At 36.4% G+C, this 19,034-nt stretch overlaps 3 protein-coding genes across 3 annotated transcripts; all 3 read left to right on the top strand.

Annotated features, from left to right (window-relative positions):
• The first annotated feature begins 381 nt into the window (after positions 1–381).
• LOC122296069 (G-type lectin S-receptor-like serine/threonine-protein kinase LECRK3) lies at positions 382–3,467 on the top strand. Its single transcript, XM_043105474.1, has one exon. It carries the CDS (start codon positions 1,009–1,011, stop codon positions 3,346–3,348), a length of 2,340 nt encoding a protein of 779 aa, XP_042961408.1. The 5' UTR covers positions 382–1,008; the 3' UTR covers positions 3,349–3,467.
• Positions 3,468–4,727: 1,260 nt separating this feature from the next.
• LOC122296068 (RNA-binding protein 2-like) lies at positions 4,728–9,712 on the top strand. Its single transcript, XM_043105472.1, has 6 exons — positions 4,728–5,126; positions 7,546–7,682; positions 7,770–8,061; positions 8,186–8,247; positions 8,557–8,638; positions 9,275–9,712. The coding sequence occupies exons 1-6, from the start codon at positions 5,012–5,014 to the stop codon at positions 9,376–9,378; spliced, it is 792 nt and encodes a 263-aa protein (XP_042961406.1). The 5' UTR covers positions 4,728–5,011; the 3' UTR covers positions 9,379–9,712.
• A 7,291-nt stretch (positions 9,713–17,003) lies between these two features.
• Positions 17,004–18,688, top strand: LOC122296067 (extensin-like). The gene is made up of 2 exons (XM_043105471.1): positions 17,004–18,200; positions 18,432–18,688. The coding sequence occupies exon 1, from the start codon at positions 17,044–17,046 to the stop codon at positions 18,175–18,177; it is 1,134 nt and encodes a 377-aa protein (XP_042961405.1). The 5' UTR covers positions 17,004–17,043; the 3' UTR covers positions 18,178–18,200; positions 18,432–18,688.
• Positions 18,689–19,034: the final 346 nt, after the last annotated feature.

Raw genomic sequence — 19,034 nt, 5'->3', positions numbered from 1 at the left:
AAAAGGGGTACATTGAAATTTTTTGCTAATCTTAGGGGTGATTTTCAGAATAGATGGTTTAAAAGGAAAATTGCAAATGGAGTGATAATTTGAGAGGTAAGTTATTTTTCCTGAAAAAATATATATGTTCTAATAAAAATCTTTGACGTAGAATGAATGCGAGGAGGAAGTCTTTGGAATTGTAAGGTCTAAAATTGCGGTTCCAGTTTGAAGTTGAAAAGTCATGCAAAAGACCATTCCAATTTCCTTCGTGTTCTTTACTTTTTAGTAGATGAATGGTCCCAATGTCTTCAAAAATTAGTTATCTCTGAATCTTTCATTGACTTCCTTGCAGCCCAGACAATAGGTGTATGCAAATCTGGTTTTTAATAGAAGAGCTTGACCGGCACAGGTGGTCTCGGGGTCCATTCCTTTGAGTTCTTTAGTTGATGAATCGTCCCTACGCCTTTATTGACTTCCTTGCAGTTACAGCCCAGATATTACGTATATGCAATTCGAAGTCTTATCTCCACTAACAGAGACAAAAGTGGAAGCTTTTATTTTTCTTTTTAGTCCAAACGGGTTGGGTCTTAATTGCAATAAAAGTCGGCCTGAATGAAAAAAAAAAAATCACTCTCTTCTTTTGTTGACTAAGTTGTTTCTTTGAACCAGAGGGTCAGAATCAAAAGACAAGAAGCAAAATATGACCAGCTCTTTGGACTGGAATCATGTTTGTCAATTCGTCTTGAATTCAGACCTTCAAAACCTTCCTAGATACTCAAACTTCAGCAACAAGATAGCCTTTTTCGTGTTTGTGCGTATCACAGTTTTTTCGGGTGCTAGTTTCTTTATATGATGATCTTGAAGTAGGATGAGTTTAAGTTATATGATCTGTTCTGTCTGTACTCTCTTCCTTATGATCATTCTGCAGCCAAGCAAGCTGCTTGCTATTCTATTCTTCTGAAACAGCTTTGTATCTCTCTTTTGGTTGAATAGAATTGCCATTCATTCAAAAAAAGGAATTTAATAATGGTTGCCATATATCTTTCTCTTCTTTTGATTACTGGATTCTCTGCTGCAATTCATGGTCAACAAGGAAATTCCAGTATTAGCCTCGGCTCTTCCCTCTCTCCAAACACCAATCCATATTGGTTATCGGGTTCAGGCCAGTTTGCTTTTGGCTTCTATGAGAAAGATGATGGCTTCGCCATAGGCATCTGGTTTCAAAAGATTCGGCAAAACACAGTCGTATGGACAGCTAACCGGGACAACCCGCCGCTTCCAAGAAATGTCACATTGCTTCTGACAAATGATGGCAGGCTTGTCTTGGAACAAGAACAAGGCCGAAAGACTGCTCTAACTGATTCTCTGCAGTCCGCTTCCTCTGCTTCCTCTGCTTCCATGCTCGATACTGGAAACTTTGTCCTCTACGATTCAAGTTCAACCATCATATGGCGGACTTTTGATAGTCCAACAGACACTATTTTACCTGGTCAACCTCTCTTGATGGGGAACGACCTTATCTCCAGCATCTCTGAGACAAATCATTCAAGGGGAAAGTTTCGACTCGTAATGCAGGGGGATGGGAACCTAGTGCAATACCCGTCAGGCACTCCACCTAAAGGTGACAATGCTTACTGGAACTCAAAAACATTCGACGCTGGAGATAATGTCTCTCTAAATCTTGATCGTAATGGTCAGCTTTTCCTACTTAATTCTACCGGCTTCAATATCATGAATTTAACCGGCCAAAGAAACCCCTCTCATAATTTTTCTTTATATCGTTTAACATTGGATTTTGACGGAATATTGCGGTTATATTCTCGTAGCTTGAATCAAAATGATGATGATTGGTCAATTGAGTGGTCACCTACAAGCAATCATTGTGATCCTACTGGTCTCTGTGGCATAAATGCTTATTGTACTCTACAGGAACAGAAAGCAGTATGCACATGCCCTCCTGGTTTTGATTTCTTAGACCAAGGACAACATAATTTGGGCTGCAAGAGAAATTCCAGCGCAGATGGTTGCACAAGCAAGAATGGAGAAACAGTTGATACTCTTCAGGAATTGGAAAGTGTTGAATGGGAAGACAACCCCTATTCTAATTTGTCACTGAACAAAATTGAATGTAGAGAAGACTGCTTGAAAGACTGCAAATGTGTAGCTGCGCTATTCAAAGATCAGACGTGCAGAAAACAGAATTTTCCGCTAAGATTCGGGAGAGAACGACAAGATAATTCCTGTATCACCATAATCAAGATTAGTTTTGGGAGTTCTAACACAACACAGGTAAGTAGGGGAAGAAAGAAACAACAGGAAATGGGCGTCTTAATCGGCAGTTCTGTGATTTTGGCTTTTGCACTTGTAATTCTAGCAATTACTGGTATTCTCATTTACAGATATCGTGTTTGGGAATATAAAAAGATCAAAAATCAGTGGAATGATGGGTTAATTGAAGAAGTCACTCTACGGTCATATACGTATGGGGAGCTTGAAAAGGCAACTAATGGCTTCACAGATGAGGTCGGTGAAGGAGCTTTTGGAACAGTTTTTAAAGGTGTCATAGACAATGGCAAGACTGTCGTGGCTGTGAAGAGACTAGAGACAGTGGTTGCTGAAAGTGAGAGAGAATTTCGTAATGAGATGAAAGCAATTGGGAGAACTCATCATAAAAATCTGGTCAAGTTGTTTGGCTACTGTCATGATGGAACAAATCGACTCTTAGTCTACGAGTACATGAGCAATGGTTCTTTAGCAGATTTCCTCTTCAAATCTAGAAGAAAGCCGAGTTGGGAGGAAAAAACTGGAATAGCTTTGAATTTAGCTCGAGGCATTCTCTATCTGCATGACGAGTGTGAGAACCAGATCATCCACTGCGACATCAAACCTGAAAACATACTCATGGATGAGCAGAAGTGTACAAAAATTGCAGATTTTGGTTTGGCCAAGCTGCTGATGCCTAACCAAACCAGGACATACACTGGGATCCGTGGAACAAGGGGATATGTTGCACCTGAATGGCACAGAAACTTGCCCATAACTTTAAAGGCAGATGTCTATAGCTTTGGGATTGTGTTGTTGGAGATCGTATGTGGTAGAAGGAATGTGGATGTTGAACTTCCAGAGGAGGAAGTGGTTCTTGCAAATTGGGTCTTTGATTGTTTTGAAGCTGGTGAATTGGATAGGCTAGTGAAGGATGAACAAGTGGAAATGAACAAGCTAGAGAGAATGGTTAGGGTGGGACTTTGGTGCATCCAGTACGAACCATCATTTCGCCCTACAATGAAAAGGGTGGTACTGATGTTGGAAGGGACAGTAGAGATACCAGCCCCTCCTAGTCCTACCCCATTTTCAAGTGCCATGTAACTATGCAAGTCAATTTGAGCCTTTCACCCATGTAGCTAAGACAAGCCAGATCAGATATTTGTTCAGCTGATCAATAATCTAATGAATAAATTCTGATAGTTTTTCTTTTTCTAAGAAAATTACTTTGTTAATTGCTTTCCTTTTTGTCCAGCGATCCATGCAACTAGTGTACTCTAGAACATAAAAGGAAACCCCCCATATTTTCTGTTGAACTGTGAAGTAAACTAGCTGCCACAATCTAAATAGTTAATAGTTATGTCTACCTGCTAAAAGTTCAAAAAGATGAATGAAGCATGGGAAATAAGAGAAGCATGGAGTTAAGGATGATCTCTTTAGTCTTAATTAAAGAGATGAGTGTAGCTCAATCTAATTGTGCATGGATTTTGAACATCGAACTCATGATTAATCACACATTCTCTCACAAGCCATAACAAAATTAATTTTAATATGCAATTGATCTAATAATCAATACAATATTTTGATATTTAAAAAGATGCCGTACACCACACTCTTATCGAACTTTTATCCTATCAGTCAATGTAAGGTCCCAAACTTATCGAACTTTTATACTATCAATCAATGTAAGGTCCCTAACTCTTGGAGTAGTTCTTACTTTTTTTATTTAAAAAAAAAATAACACAAGTATTAATGGACAATACTCATAATTTTTAACTCAAATTAAGAATATGATTCTTTCTATTTTACAAAAAATAGTACTAAAATACTCAAAATTACATTATACAATTTAGAAAGAGAAATATAAAATATGATTCCTAAAATATTTTTAATATTATCCTTGTAAAATTCCAAATAATTATTAGTTCCCTTCTTTTTGATTGACTAATTATTAACTAGTGTTAGAATATAAATGAGTGGTAGTTTCAATAACAAAATTTTCTAAGTATCAGTTTTGTTAGTAATAATTGGTACCCCATGATATATGTAGTTTTACGTACGTTAATTTTGAGAGTGCAGAAAAAGTGAACGTATAAAATAAAAACAATTCTCTGATAACCACATAAGTGACGTAAAAATATAATCACAACAATTTAACATAAGCGAAGATTGATACCTGTGTTAATTCCGCTAGGTATAAGAGTTATTCGAATTAAAAAAGTTTTAATATTTTAAAAAAGTAACAATGGTTAAATTCCTAAAGATTTGTTTGGAAACCCAAACTTAAATTATCTCATTTCATCGCATATAATTATTATAATTTTTATAAATTTTTATATAAAATATAATAAATAATTGAATATTTTTAAATTTTAAAATAAAATGATATTAAAAAATTTTCTTATAATAAATATTTTATTAATTTTCATGTTATTTTATTTTCTATATATATATAGAAATGAGTTCTAAATTAGTAATCCGTACTCCGAATTAATCCAACTCAATCATACCGAATTGCAGAGGATCGCAAATCACAGGCGTCTGAGCTGAGAAGTGACGCCGACCGCACCATATCAATCAGCGCGCGTAGCTCGGGTTGGACGGTCGTGATGTGGTGGTACTGAAGTGTACAAGTACCTCCCGGCATACCCGAGGGGGGGAGAGAGAGAGAAAGAGTGTGCAGCAGCTAGGGTTTTCAGCAATACCCCGGAATCCACCCCGAAGGCCTTTTCCATTTTTTTTTCAAAACTGGGTTTAGAAATAAGATATGGCGGATGGGTACTGGAATCTGCGGCAGCAACAGCAACAGCAGCAGCAGCAGCAGCAGCAGCAGCAGCTTCTCCCTTCTGCCAACTTACTTAAACGACCTCGTTCTGATTACGGTTCGCCCTCATATTCGTTTCATTTTTGTGCTTTGTTTCTTCTTCTGTTAGCCGTAATTAGTTGTTTCCTTCTTATTTCTTGGATTGGCCACGGAACCCTTTTCGATTAAGGGATTATATTTAGGAAGCATGCAAAAAATTACTGCATCTGTGCTGAAACTGTTTAACTACTGCGTTTGGGTGGAGTTAGTGTTAAAAATTCTTTGTACTTTGATTGGGTCTAGTCCCTATGTGCCGCAAAAACTTTGGTTGATTTTTTTTATGTGCATTGTGATCTGGTTACGATCTAGCCTTTTTGCATCTGTACATCTTTTGTTGTCATTCATTCGTTTCCCCTGTGAGCCTCCCTAACTTGTGGCGCCAGCTCTAAACTTTTCTTTTTCGTCCTTATTCGTCCCATTATCCACGTAACAGCCTGTGATACTCGGATTGACTAAGAGTTCCTCCATTCTAAGGGCTCTAATTGTAACTTTGATTTTTCCTTTTGGAGTATTAATCCATATTATGGCTTAGGGTTTTCCTTGGGTCATCACAAAAGGTATCAAAGTTAGTTCCAAACCAGAAACATGGGATTTTAGCTGTGCCACTTAGTAACTAATGGCTTGATGAGGGCATAAAATATTATCGATGGAGATTGTAATGCTCGTGATTGAGTAAAAGAAAGTGATGGATGAGATCTCATCCTAAGAGGGAGAGGGCTTTCAATGGCAAACTTTTCTTTTGTAGCCTTATTTACATTCTCCATGTTTTCTAAATAACCCAAAATAAATAGAATTCCCAGTGGACTCACTCAAAATATAGACTGAAAATTTGAATACCCATTGCTATAGATCAAGGAAGTTATGTGACCTGTGAATAATGATTTTTGTTTTTTATAATGTTTTTTCTTGTTAATTTAAGTTGCTATATATATACACGTACATACATATAATACACATGTATATACATTTTTTTTATAAGTAAATATATATATATATGTATGTATATTTGAGGTGCTCTATGATCTTTGGATCACCCCATTCATGTTATAGGATATGTTTTTTGATAGGTAATCAATAATTTTATTCATAGAAGTAGGCAAAGCCCAAGTACACAAGAAGTATACATGAGAATAACCTAATTAGAGTTTACAATAGAAAGTAGAAGATCATGGACATTTAGCCCATTAAAAACAATACCCCCACCCATAAAAACAAAGTTTTAGAAAAGAAAACTTTAAGCTCATCCATTGTTCTCTCATGGTCTTCGAAGGTTCTATCATTTCTCTCCTACCAAATGTACCAGCACATACACAAAGGAACCATTCTCCAGATCACTGCCACTTGGTGTGAGTTGCCTCGGAGGCCTCGCCAGCTTGCAAGGAAGTCCACCAATCTAAAGGCATGACCCATAACAATCCAGTTCTTGCGAAAAATTCATCCCAAATGGTCTTGGCCACCTCGCAATGTAAAAACAAATGCTATAGGATATGTATAACTCTTCATGATAAATTTTAGATAATTCCTTTGATTTTCAGGATTTTAGATGTAACTAAAGTAATCTATATTTTCTATTAGATAAGGGCTGGTTTGAAGTTCATTCAAAGAGTTCTTTTAACGTGTTAACATTTGAGTTGGGAAAATTAAGTCCCCAGATTTTATTGGTTATGACTTTGATTGTCAATTTTACATTATCTTCACAATTCCTGGCCAAAGCCCTTTCGAGATAAGATTGGCTCATATGAAGCCCACATTATTGCCCATGTCTAGTTTAATTTTATATACCAAATGTACAGTTTATCTAAAGGGCATAATATTTTTTTCGAATCTCAAACTAATTTAGAGCATAAGGCTTCTAGATGTTTCTAAATAGTATTTTCCTTTATCATCGAAAAAGAAAAAGATTATGTTCCTTTGACTGTGAGCAACCTCCTACCCAACCATACCCACCTTGTTGTCTTTTGCCAATAGGTTGTGTGCTACGTAAGTTAGCTGCTGTGATTCTGTTTCAAGTTTTAGGCTGGGCATCTCTCATACTACTTCTGTGCCTCTAAGATCCAAAATCAAATAAAAAGGCTCCTATTTCTTTGATCTGGTCTCTTTGTCATGTAACCTCTGGGAAAGCCTAGTCTCTACGCTATAATTCCAAAAAGACTAATCAATTTGAAACATGCTTAGAATCACCTATAAAGCATACTTTCACCTAGTAAGTAGCCATTGTGAGACGGCACCCATGACTACTTTTATAATCTACCTACTCTATGCGGATTATTCATATTCCCGATGTGAGACGAGGGTGTTACATGTCATTATGGGTTATTAATATAAAGATGCATGCGAAGGATTGTTTTAAAATTTTGGTTCACAGCATATCTGCATCTTGCGTCAGACAGGCAATTAGATTTAAGAACTTTATTAATCAGCATTTTCGAGTTTTGTAGATCTTGCGCCTTCTGCGCTTCCTTCAGGTCATGAGATGCATAACTATCTAGTACGAGATGATGATCATGGTGGTCCACGGGCAGTAAAGGACACAAAAACAATAGGATCAGCTTACGATCGCTATCTCCAGAGTGCAGTAACCTCATAACCCCATAACCTGTCCTTATTTATCTTTTCATTCATTGATCTGTATGCTAAAATCTCATTACAATTGCTTTTGAAGCAACTTTCTTCTTTTACTCCTGGAGAAGCCAGTACTCTTCGTGGAGCGGGGATGGGAAGGGTCTCTGGTGTTGGAATGCCTGGTCTTCCAATAGCTGATCCTTCTGTGTTGGGTCGTCCTGGGGCTGTTGGTCCTGATTTAGCACCAAATGGTCGAAATGTTACCGTTAGTGGTCAGCCTTCCCTTGATGCAACTAGGCCTGGACGTGAAACACAGCCTCTGCCTCCAGATGCTTCCAACACTTTATATGTTGAAGGGCTTCCTTCTGACAGCACAAAGAGGGAGGTAGCTCGTATCCTTTGTTGCGACACTGCCCAATAAATTATATCGGTCTTTGTTCCTCCTTCATTTTCATTTAATAATTGATCATGATTAAGAAAGATTTTTTGTTCACATTTCCTTTAGCTGACCTTTAGATATTTTCCGCCCTTTTGTTGGATATAAAGAAGTGAGACTTGTAAGCAAAGAATCCAAACATGTAAGTGGGGCATGAGTTATAACCTTTTTGTACTGCTTTGTTAGACTGGCCTAGTTTGTTTCGAGAGATGAGATGAGATAAGTTGAATAAAATATTATTAGAATATATTATTTTTGTATTGGGATTTGAAAAAGTTAAATTATTTATTTTATTTTGTATGGGGATTTGAAAAAGTTGTAATGATTAAGATGAGATGAGATGAGAGTTTTGTGAAAGTGAACAAGGCCATTTATAGTGTTATTGTGAGTTATGGGAAGTTCATGCAGTGTGACTTCTTCTTCATACTAAACTGATCCATTCATAATGCAGCGTGGGGGAGATCCTCTTATACTGTGTTTTGTGGATTTTGCAAATGCAGCCTGTGCAGCAACTGCTATGAGTGCCTTGCAAGGTGATTGGTTGCCTTTCTTCATTCATGACAGTTATCAGTGTTTTTGTTTTTGTTTTTGTTTTTTTTTTTTTTGGGTGTTGTTTTTTTTGTTGGGGGGGGGGGGGGGGGGGGGGGGGGGGGGGGGGGGGGTGGGGTTGTTGGGGATGGGAGAGGATAATTATTAAGACGATAAAGCAATACAATGTAGCATATGCACGGCTTTTTCATATATTTCCAAGTTCTCACCAGTAAACATGATTGCATAACTCAGTCAGGTTGGAGTTATTCTCTAATTATGTTTTGAGATAGCTATGCATGGAAGGTATAAATAGGGATTATTGTTGTATTCAAAGATGCTAACTTTTACATGCAGACTGGAGTTATTCTCCAATTAATGCTGTAGATAAGTAATTGACATCACAATTACAACTATGAATAATGATTTCTAGTTGGAGGGATTGTTGGAAGTTATGATTGTGGATTCTAGATTTTCTATTAAATTGTGATCCAAAGAATTCTAAAGAGGCATTGCTATAAAAGCTGCAATTATAACTAATAATCAGTCTTAGTTAGATTTTTTTTCTTGCTTGATATAGCAAGCCACTTGGCTGCTTCTCTAAACCGTCAAGGTACTGATTGTTTATTTGGATTGCACAGGTTATAAAATGGATGATGATGATCCTGAATCTAATTACTTGCGGCTGCAGTTTTCACGATTTCCAGGTCCAAGGACTGGCTCTGGATCTCGCGGTAAGAGATGAGCAGGTTTCAGGTCCGTTCTAGGTTAAATGCAGCTGACATCGGTGGGATCCTTCCTTTAGGACATGCTTGTCCATGATATAATGTACAGACAAATGCAATTTAAATTGCTCGACCCTGACCGAACTAATTATGAGCTCGTGAGGTGCAGATAGTATTGAGGTGTGAGATGGAGAAGAAATCCATTGTTTATGCAATTGAACGAACAGAAATTTAAATATTATGTCCAGTACATGGTATCTTCAAGATGAAATGTAGTGTGATTATTGCTCGATTACAAGTCATAAACTCTTTGAATTTCTATGCTCAAAATTATATAACCATCTGCATTAATAAGTTTGGATGCGTGAATGAATGGAATTACATTTAATATGATGCTGAAGCATTTTATGATTCATTTGTGTTGCATTTACATGCATATATTCATAACAGCTATGTGTTAAGAGTGGAGTTGTGTTCGTCATATGGTGCTTAGAATTTGTGAACTGTTTATTTCAGCAATGTAGATCACCTTGGCCTGATTTGAATAGTGGGATGAGATGGGATGATATGTAAACAGTAGTGAAATAGTTTGTGAATAGTAATAAAATAATTTGAGTTAAGATATTTTATGGGATTATGGAAAATGAGATGGAAAAAATTAAAAAAATATATTATAAAGTTAATATTGTTATAATGTAATTTTTTAATATTTTTTTATTTTGAGATTTAAAGAAATTGAATTATATTTTGTATTTTATTTAGAAGTTTTAAAAAATTGGGTAATGATTAGATAAAAAAAAAAAAAAATGATTTAGTATAAAATTTTTGTTTTGAATTTATTCAAATTGCTCCCGGGTGAGTGGTGCGTGGCTTAGGTTGACGTGTGCTTGAATCGAGTCTAGTCCAGCAAGAATGGGCCTGGCTTGTATAAAAATCGCTTGGGCTATACCTGACTTCGGTATAGGCGCCTCTGCTATGGAACTTTCTTGCCAGAAACATAATATTCTTTATCTGTTAGTTAATTTATGTACCCTCAGAGCTGGTAGATGGCCTCAAGACGACTCTCTCCCAACTTTCAAGGTCCACAGCTTGGACCCCATTCGGACTCATACCACCTAGACTTTAATAGCCTGTGCAATGTGTCGGTACTGTTGAGGGTAGGAATTGATATGTGAATCTTAATTCATGCCAATTGGTGATAATCTCCAGCAGAGTAATTAATGGTACTTTGCCGTTGATGTCAGGCAAACAATTGGGGTTGCAATCCGTCAGAGTCCTAGTGGGAGACTCCTAATTAATGGACACCATTTATCCAAGGGCCCCACCCTCATTGTATTTTCTTATTTCGTATTTGGTAGGATGTCTCTTCAACAAGTACTTAACCTTTTGAAACTTGAAATTGAATTACAGTTCTGTTTATTTATAAAAGAAAGAATCAAGTTGTCAACTCATGATTTATGCTTTTCAGAAAGTTCATGATTTTCAGAAAGTTATTGGAATGGAGGTTAGAAATGAAATGAGATAAAATTTAAAAATAAAATAAAATATTATTTTTTAATATTATTATTATTTTAAAATTTTAAAAAATAAATTATTTATTATATTTATATATTTATATGAAAAAGTTTATTATATTACAGATATGAAACTATTAAAGTTACCCAATATTACCACTTTCCTTGCAATATTTTGCATTCTCCTTTATAATTCAACCATTTAAAATTGTGTCACATGATCACTTATTTTCAAATAACGCTCAGCCTTGATTTTAATTTAATGAATTCGATTTCTATCTTTATTTATTATGGCTCATTTGACAAACAATATTTGTAATTGATTTGCATTTGCTTTCCAAATTTCCGATTCTAAATTAAGAAGCATAGCATTAAAATCCCCAATACTCCTAATTAATTTTTGTTAAGTTCATATTATATGATAGTGAAAAGGATGTCCATATGTGCATGGTGGGTATCAATCGACCGATCTATCAAAAGTTGAAGATTCCATAGATTTTTGCATTCTCTGCACGTAGTATGTGATGTGTACAAGTCAATACTTTGCTCCTAGTTACTTCAAATCAAATAGATAGCTTCTAAAACAGGTTTTGTTTAGTTACATAGTTTAAATGGGGTGAAATAAGAGAGGCATTGCCGTATAATTTAAGATACAGCAAAAGTTAAATGCAATGTATAATTTAAGATTCACATTATACGTCTGAGTTCATGCAGTGATAATTGAAGACCGTACGTACAGCCGAGCTTAATTAATTTTTCTTTTCTTATATATGTAAGTATGCATTGCGGTGTTAACCGACCAGCTTCGATAATTGGAGTGCGATGCTGATGCTCACATAGGCCATGCACAAGATTTTGACCCTTATTGACCACGTTACCCTAGCTAGACTCTTCCAATACTGAGAGAGAGGTTCTGGCCCATGATTACCCTACCTTACCTAATGGCGAGAAGACCTTAGGAGTTAGGTCCTTGGTTTAAAGGTTTGAAAATGTTTTGTTTACGTTCCATTTAATTAATTTGTCGCAAAACTAATCTCCATAACTGATCTCCTTCTCTACATATAATCTAGCTAGTAACTGCAGGGAATATTTGATGCATGGCTCGCTTAAGTGTTGCCCAAACAATATGATTTCTTTACTTCTGATCTTAGGTTAGCATGTGTGTGTGTGTATGCTTCTGTATAAAGTACCCGTGCAGTGATCTGCAGAATTTAGGGTTTGAAACAACTTGGATATATAATTCAGTTAAGACATCACATTCAGGAACATAGTTTCGAATCTGGCCGGAAGCATCGGGCTGCCGGCATAACGTCTCAGTTAATGACTTGTTAAAGAAATGTTGGCCATCTTTCAGGAAGTCTGCCCGTAATAACAGTTAAAACAACATGCAGTTAGCAAGCTACAAATTAGGGAAAACAAAAATATGTAGTAAATGATCTCATAATTCGATCAAAACTATTAGGGAGATCGAAGGGTAAATGCAAAATAACTGGCCTGCCCTGATAGTCTAGCTAGGTCTTGTTCCTCTCAATGAAGCTGACATTGACATCACGGTGCCCCCACCTCTTTTAATTAACCTTTTCATGAGTGGTAGTGGGGTGAAACAGCTTTCTCTGTGCTTGCTTTAATTGCCTGCTTTGGCATCTTTCTGAATTTTATTTGCATGAACCTCATCCTCTCATGCATAAATAATGAAGAATCAAAATAAATTTGGTATTTTTCTAAATAATTAATGAGGATATATATATACACACACACATATACATTCATTTTCGCTTTTAATTGTCTGTAGTTTTTCTTTTCTTTTTTTCTACTTTTATATATTTTGTACGTTATGAAAAAAAAAAAAAGTACTGACTATAACGAGTAGAATATGCCCCCTTCACAATATCAAAATAAAGTTAACAATTAACCTGCATTTTATATATTTATTTGCAATTGGCATAATCTCCAAATCTTCTCATGCATGCATTTGAAAATATTACCACACGCAATGGCTTCTCTAGCTCAAGACTCTTTTATTTTTGGAAAAGCTTAGCTAGAAAAGAAAAAGGTAGCCAACATCTTGATTAATCTGCCGATACCCCCCATATGCATCAAACTTTGATCAGTCTTTACAACTTGGTATCTTCAAAAGCATATGCCTACATCTATTATTCTATGTTATCGCAGATGTTAAGACAACTTTTCTACAAAGACGGAACAATATACAAAATATATAAAAGATAAAGTTGATCAATCAAGTAATTAATTTCTCAGACTTCCCTTGGGCTAAAATTGAAAGAGAAAGAGAGAGGCGTTGCCACCTAGTAGGCCTGGTAGACACACCCATCATCTTTGAATATGATATATGAGTCTGTCATGAACAATAATGCCATAAGATAATTAATGTTTGGCAGCTCTACCGACTCCAAAAGCTTCATGGGAAAAAAAATAAAATAAACTGATCACGCAAAAATACGCACACATCAAAGACGAATTCTAATAGGATTAATTTTGTAATGTATTTATGGCTTCGATCGCTAGTCATGAGGCATGCATGCATAGGCCAGCTTAATTACTTGTACGAGTGCGTTATATATTTTCTCAAAATCATAAGAACAACTGAATCGATCTTGCTCATTTTCCACATAGGAAGACCCTAGATCGATCTGTCTCTCCTTTTCTTTCATTTTTTGGGTATCTGTCTTTCTCTTCGTCGTCATGTTCTTGTACTATATTTTTTTTTTTTCCTGTAAGACGAGCAAATCAGCTGCAGAAACAACAGATCAACAATAACAACAATGCAATAGAGTCCGGAAGCTTGCGGCAGTGTTTTCAATAAAGGTGGATCGATCTATTACAAAACCGAAGCAGGATACAAAGAGATTTTTAAAGTTGTTCTTTATTTTTCCTTTTGTAGAGAAATTTATAATTGGCCAAGTTATATTGTAGAATCTAGGGTTTTGGGTACTTCGCATATAAAAAATCCTGGTTTACACTTAGTACCATGCCGGATTGATCGTTGTACTAAAGAATGGCAAAACAATTGATCGTAATGTACTTCATAGTTGATCAACATCAGTATCGTTGTCACGTTGTCTTTTTGCATGTCCACCAATAATGATGAATTTTCTTGACCAAAAAGCCGGTGGAAAATATTATTTAATTAAAAGAAAAAAGACCTGTAAAGTTGACTTCAGATTGATAATATATACACTAAAAGACCAATTGAATATATATTTATGTATCTGTAGTGTATCATTTCATTGAGTTTTAAATACTCAAGGCAGGCGGGCAGTTTCCAGCCATGCATGTGTTTCTGATTATTTTCAAAGATATATGGCTGCATGCATGCATTCACATTTGATCGATAATTAATTTGTATTATTCAGAACTTTTGTGACAGGTTTTTAACTTTTTCCTAGACGGTCTAAAAAAAACATCATGGCCGGCATAACTGATACATAATTCACCGATATTTTGATGCAAATGACCAAACCCAAAAGGCATATGTGTCACACGTTCAAAAACTGACATTGATCGTGGTGCAGCAGGGACAGATAATAAACAAGGGCATGATGCTTATTAATTGTGACAGTATTGTACGACCTCTGTAAAATGAACTGAGGCCATTTCAATTCATCATGATGTCCGGCCCCATCTCCTGTCAAGAACAAACGAAACCCTTCAATGGCGTGGAACCCTCTCCATCGGCTCTCCACCTCTGATCATATCCAAGTTCACATGCTATCTACCCTACCAGAATTTCACATTTCAAGTTTTCAATGTCAACTGATTTTCATTTTCGATCTGGTTCCTTTTCCATTTTTCGCTTCACAAAAACTAGAAACACAAATAATTCTGGTTGGGACAGTATTCGATTTTTGTGCATGCCAGCATGTTGACATGATGGCAACAAGTGCTGAAATTTGAAAAACAAAAAACAAAAGAAGAGAAAAGACAGTACTCCTGATAAGGTGAACCTCATCATGAGCTTACTTACCAAAAGCATAAAGTTACTATGCCGCTTAAGTATATCGTTCAAGCGTAAATATAATTTTAAATGTATTAATATATTTTTTATTAAAAATATTTAAATATATTTAAAAAAATAAAAATAAAAAAAGTAACAGCAGGCGGCACACTAGCCCGACCCCAAAAGCAAAAAAACATCATTAGCTTGATCGATCATCGTTTTATGACATGAGAATTGAAAGTTTTTTCCAAACCCCCAAATTATAACTATAATTATAACTTTTTAACTACACCAAAAGACAAAAATTAACAATTTAGTACTCCATACACGTGGGTGGTCACCAAAGTGTCACCATGGGGTGGCCCTCATCATTTACTACAGGAAAAGTGATCTTCATGAGTGGCGACCTTTGGGACAATTAGTTTTGAGACTCATGTTAAGGTGGTCGACGAGTGCCACAATATTTAGGATGGCCCTTTCTTTTGTTTTCATTATTAATTGTGACATATGATTATTATATTTTTTTTTTCTTAGTTTTGTTACTTTCCTTAAATTTAGGAAGGGAACTTTAGTTAATGAAGTCTAGATTTTTAGGTCAAATATTATTCGTCATATTTAGCGATCGGATGTAAATTAAAAGAAATTGATAGCTAGTTGGAGATATCAAATTATTGATTTTGATAGTTTGGAGTAAAATAATTTTTTTATCCTTTATTTTAAATTGAAATGCATGCTAAAGAATATACAAAAAGAGATATAGATCAAGAGTCATCATATGTTTGGTACAAGTTCAAATGACATGCTTAATTCTCCTGCAGATTCCTTACATATGTTTTTTGTTTGAGTAATGCTAAATATCGTCATAGAATGTACAAATATCGTATAATTTTTTTAAAAGGAGTAAGAGTTACTATTAAAACATTATTTTTTTTTCATGTAAATTTCGTATTTACTTATTTTTTTAAAAAATAATTACACAATACTTACAAACTTTATGATTATAAATATCATTTTTCTTTTTGATCAATTTAAGGTTTGGGTGTTGCATTATCTCAATTAGTACTTCATTTTTCTCTACATGATTAATTGCTGCATGATGACGTGAAAGGAAGTTTTTCTTTTAAAAATAAAAAACTACATTACTAATTTCTGGCACCCAAGGTCGAGTTCATTAATACGTGCAGTACTTTATCAGGTTGAAACAACATGAGCTATCTGATTTAAGTTTCATCTTGAACATGCAAATAAAATAAATAAAGAGTTGCCTGTATACATTGCAGCTGGTTGAATCTTTGATGCCCAAGCAAGCCGTTACCATTACACGCAATAATATATATGAGTTTAAAAATAAAAACATTAAAGAAAGTGGAAGAAACAGTAACAAATTAAAGTATAAAAATGATAGTTGTGATATTCATGTGCAATTATTTTTAAAAATATAAATAAATATAGGATTTATGTTATGAAAAATTTAATTTTTTAATAAAATATTACTATTTTTTTAAATAATTTTACGATATTTATACACTCTACTATTATGGATAATATTCCTTATTAAAAGCAAGCATGCAAACGGGCACTTTATTTTCATTGATTTTAGATTTGGAATATTATATATATGAGGCCATGCAAAACATGAAAATGACAGAGCAGATGATCAGAGATTCTCTGTGCCCAAAAAATCATGGAAACTAGTTAGGTAGATAGGCAACCACACGTTTGATCTCTCTAGTTAGTTTGCTAAATAAATATTATTATTGGTGAAAGCCATTTAATAATCATCACTACTTTATATATATATATATAATGGGTACAAAGAGCTGCTTAACATCCTGTTATTTTCGACCATTTTAATCCAAATTATTGCGAAAATATTATATAAAGTTATTATATATAATTTTCTACACTGTCATAATTAATAACTATCAGCAGACAAATTTACACACACATGTATGTATATATATATTATATATTATATATCGATAGATGACATTCTGCAATAATGTAGCCCGAAGCATATGGCGACACAGCCTTTTCTTTTTCATTTTTTTTTTTTTTAATTTTCTTATCGTTTACCTGGCTATGAAGATGAATGCTATAATATTTTACCAAGATAAGTAAACAGTACTACCTAAAGGTAAAGGCAAAAGCTATATAAAGCAAGCAAAGGCGTTGCTTAGGGGCAGAACCAAAACCCCCACTTTGTAGTGAAGATGGGAAAAATGGGGTCTTCCATGGCCTCCCTCATTCTCGCTGCTTTAATAGCAATAGTCTCTCTTAGCTTGCCATCTGAAACTTCTGCACATAATTATCCATACCCATCCCCACCTCCTATCTATCCACACCATCCACCTCCCCATCCGCCACACCATCCGCTTCCGCCGCACCATCCCCTCCCCCCCCACCATCCGCTTCCGCCGCACCATCCCCTCCCCCCCCACCATCCGCTTCCGCCGCACCATCCCCTCCCACCCCATCATCCGCTTCCGCCGCACCATCCCCTTCCGCCCCACCATCCACTTCCCCCTCTCTATCCACATCCGCCACACCATCCCCATCCCCCTCACCATCCACATCCGCCACACCATCCACATCCGCCACACCATCCAGTACCACCATACAAGTACAAATCTCCTCCCCCTCCCCCTTACAAGTACAAGTCTCCTCCCCCTCCCCCTTACAAGTACAAGTCTCCTCCCCCTCCCCCTTACAAGTATAAGTCTCCTCCCCCTCCACCTTACATTTACAAGTCTCCTCCCCCTCCACCTTACATTTACAAGTCTCCTCCACCTCCACCTCCCAAGCCCCACCCCTACCATCCACCACCTTACAAGTACAAGTCTCCTCCACCTCCACCTTACATTTACAAGTCTCCTCCCCCTCCACCTTACAAGTACAAGTCTCCTCCACCTCCACCTTACATTTACAAGTCTCCTCCACCTCCACCTCCCAAGCCCCATCCCTACCATCCACCACCTTACAAGTACAAGTCTCCTCCACCTCCACCTTACATTTACAAGTCTCCTCCCCCTCCACCTTACATTTACAAGTCTCCTCCACCTCCACCTCCCAAGCCCCACCACCACCACCACCACCACCACCACCACCACCACCATCTACCACCTTACATTTACAAGTCTCCTCCCCCTCCACCTTACAAGTACAAGTCTCCTCCCCCTCCACCTTACATTTACAAGTCTCCTCCCCCTCCACCTCCCAAGCCCCACCACCACCACCACCACCCACCACCTTACAAGTACAAGTCTCCTCCACCTCCTCCTCCAGCTCCCAAGCCGCATCCGCACCCGTACATCTATGCATCACCGCCTCCTCCGTACCACTACTAGAGAATGTCTCTGATAACATCATGGTAAGCTTCTCAATACGTGAAACTTTACATTTCCTAATTTTCCGAAGCACCCAATTACAGCGTTCCATTCTAGCAACAGTTCTAGTCCGTCGTCAATGATCTGCATGCAAATATTGCATTTATTCAACTGGCTGCATTGCATATAAATATTCAAAAATTTTATTTTCGATATGCTTCTAAATTCTCTGAAACAAATGGATCCTGAAGACATAAATCAACATTTTCTTGCAGGAAAGCAAAAGAATTTAATTGCCAAAATAAAGAAAGGTTTGGTATACAAAGAAGGACGTCGTCGAGTTTCTGACTTTGATGTATTAATGCTCATTTTGTGCTGTTGGCCGGGTTCACCTTGTTCATGTTGTTCAGTGTAGTAAGGAGTGATCCATCTAATATCTATGCCTATAATTATGTCTATCTAGTTGGGAGTTTCGACCTTTAAGCTAATGCAGAGGTTGACGTTAAGAAATAAAATAAGCACGTTTCTGGAATGACCCTTTGAGTAATATTATTTATTTGTTTTCCTTCTTTCCCTCTCTCTCGTTTTTTCTCCTCTCTAACGAAGGATGTGGGACACGTTAATAATTGAACCCTTTTTGTCCATGAATGCATGGCTTTTTCCATGCAACGGAAACAGAAACCACGTCACAGAAAGAAGTACTGGGTCCACAGGGAATCTCTCAATTGTCATGCAGATTGCACTTTAGTTGAACCTTCGTGCTTTATCATTTATTCTCTCTAATGGTACTTCAGCGCGCGAAAGAGATAAGAATACCAGCAAATGGCAAGGAACCTCAATATTCAGGCCGAATTAGGACCAAAAAAGACGAAAAAATT

The sequence above is a fragment of the Carya illinoinensis genome, chromosome 15, assembly GCF_018687715.1.
Source record: "Carya illinoinensis cultivar Pawnee chromosome 15, C.illinoinensisPawnee_v1, whole genome shotgun sequence".
In the NCBI taxonomy this organism is placed as follows: domain Eukaryota; kingdom Viridiplantae; phylum Streptophyta; class Magnoliopsida; order Fagales; family Juglandaceae; genus Carya; species Carya illinoinensis.
This window is presented reverse-complemented; position numbering and strand designations above follow the sequence as displayed.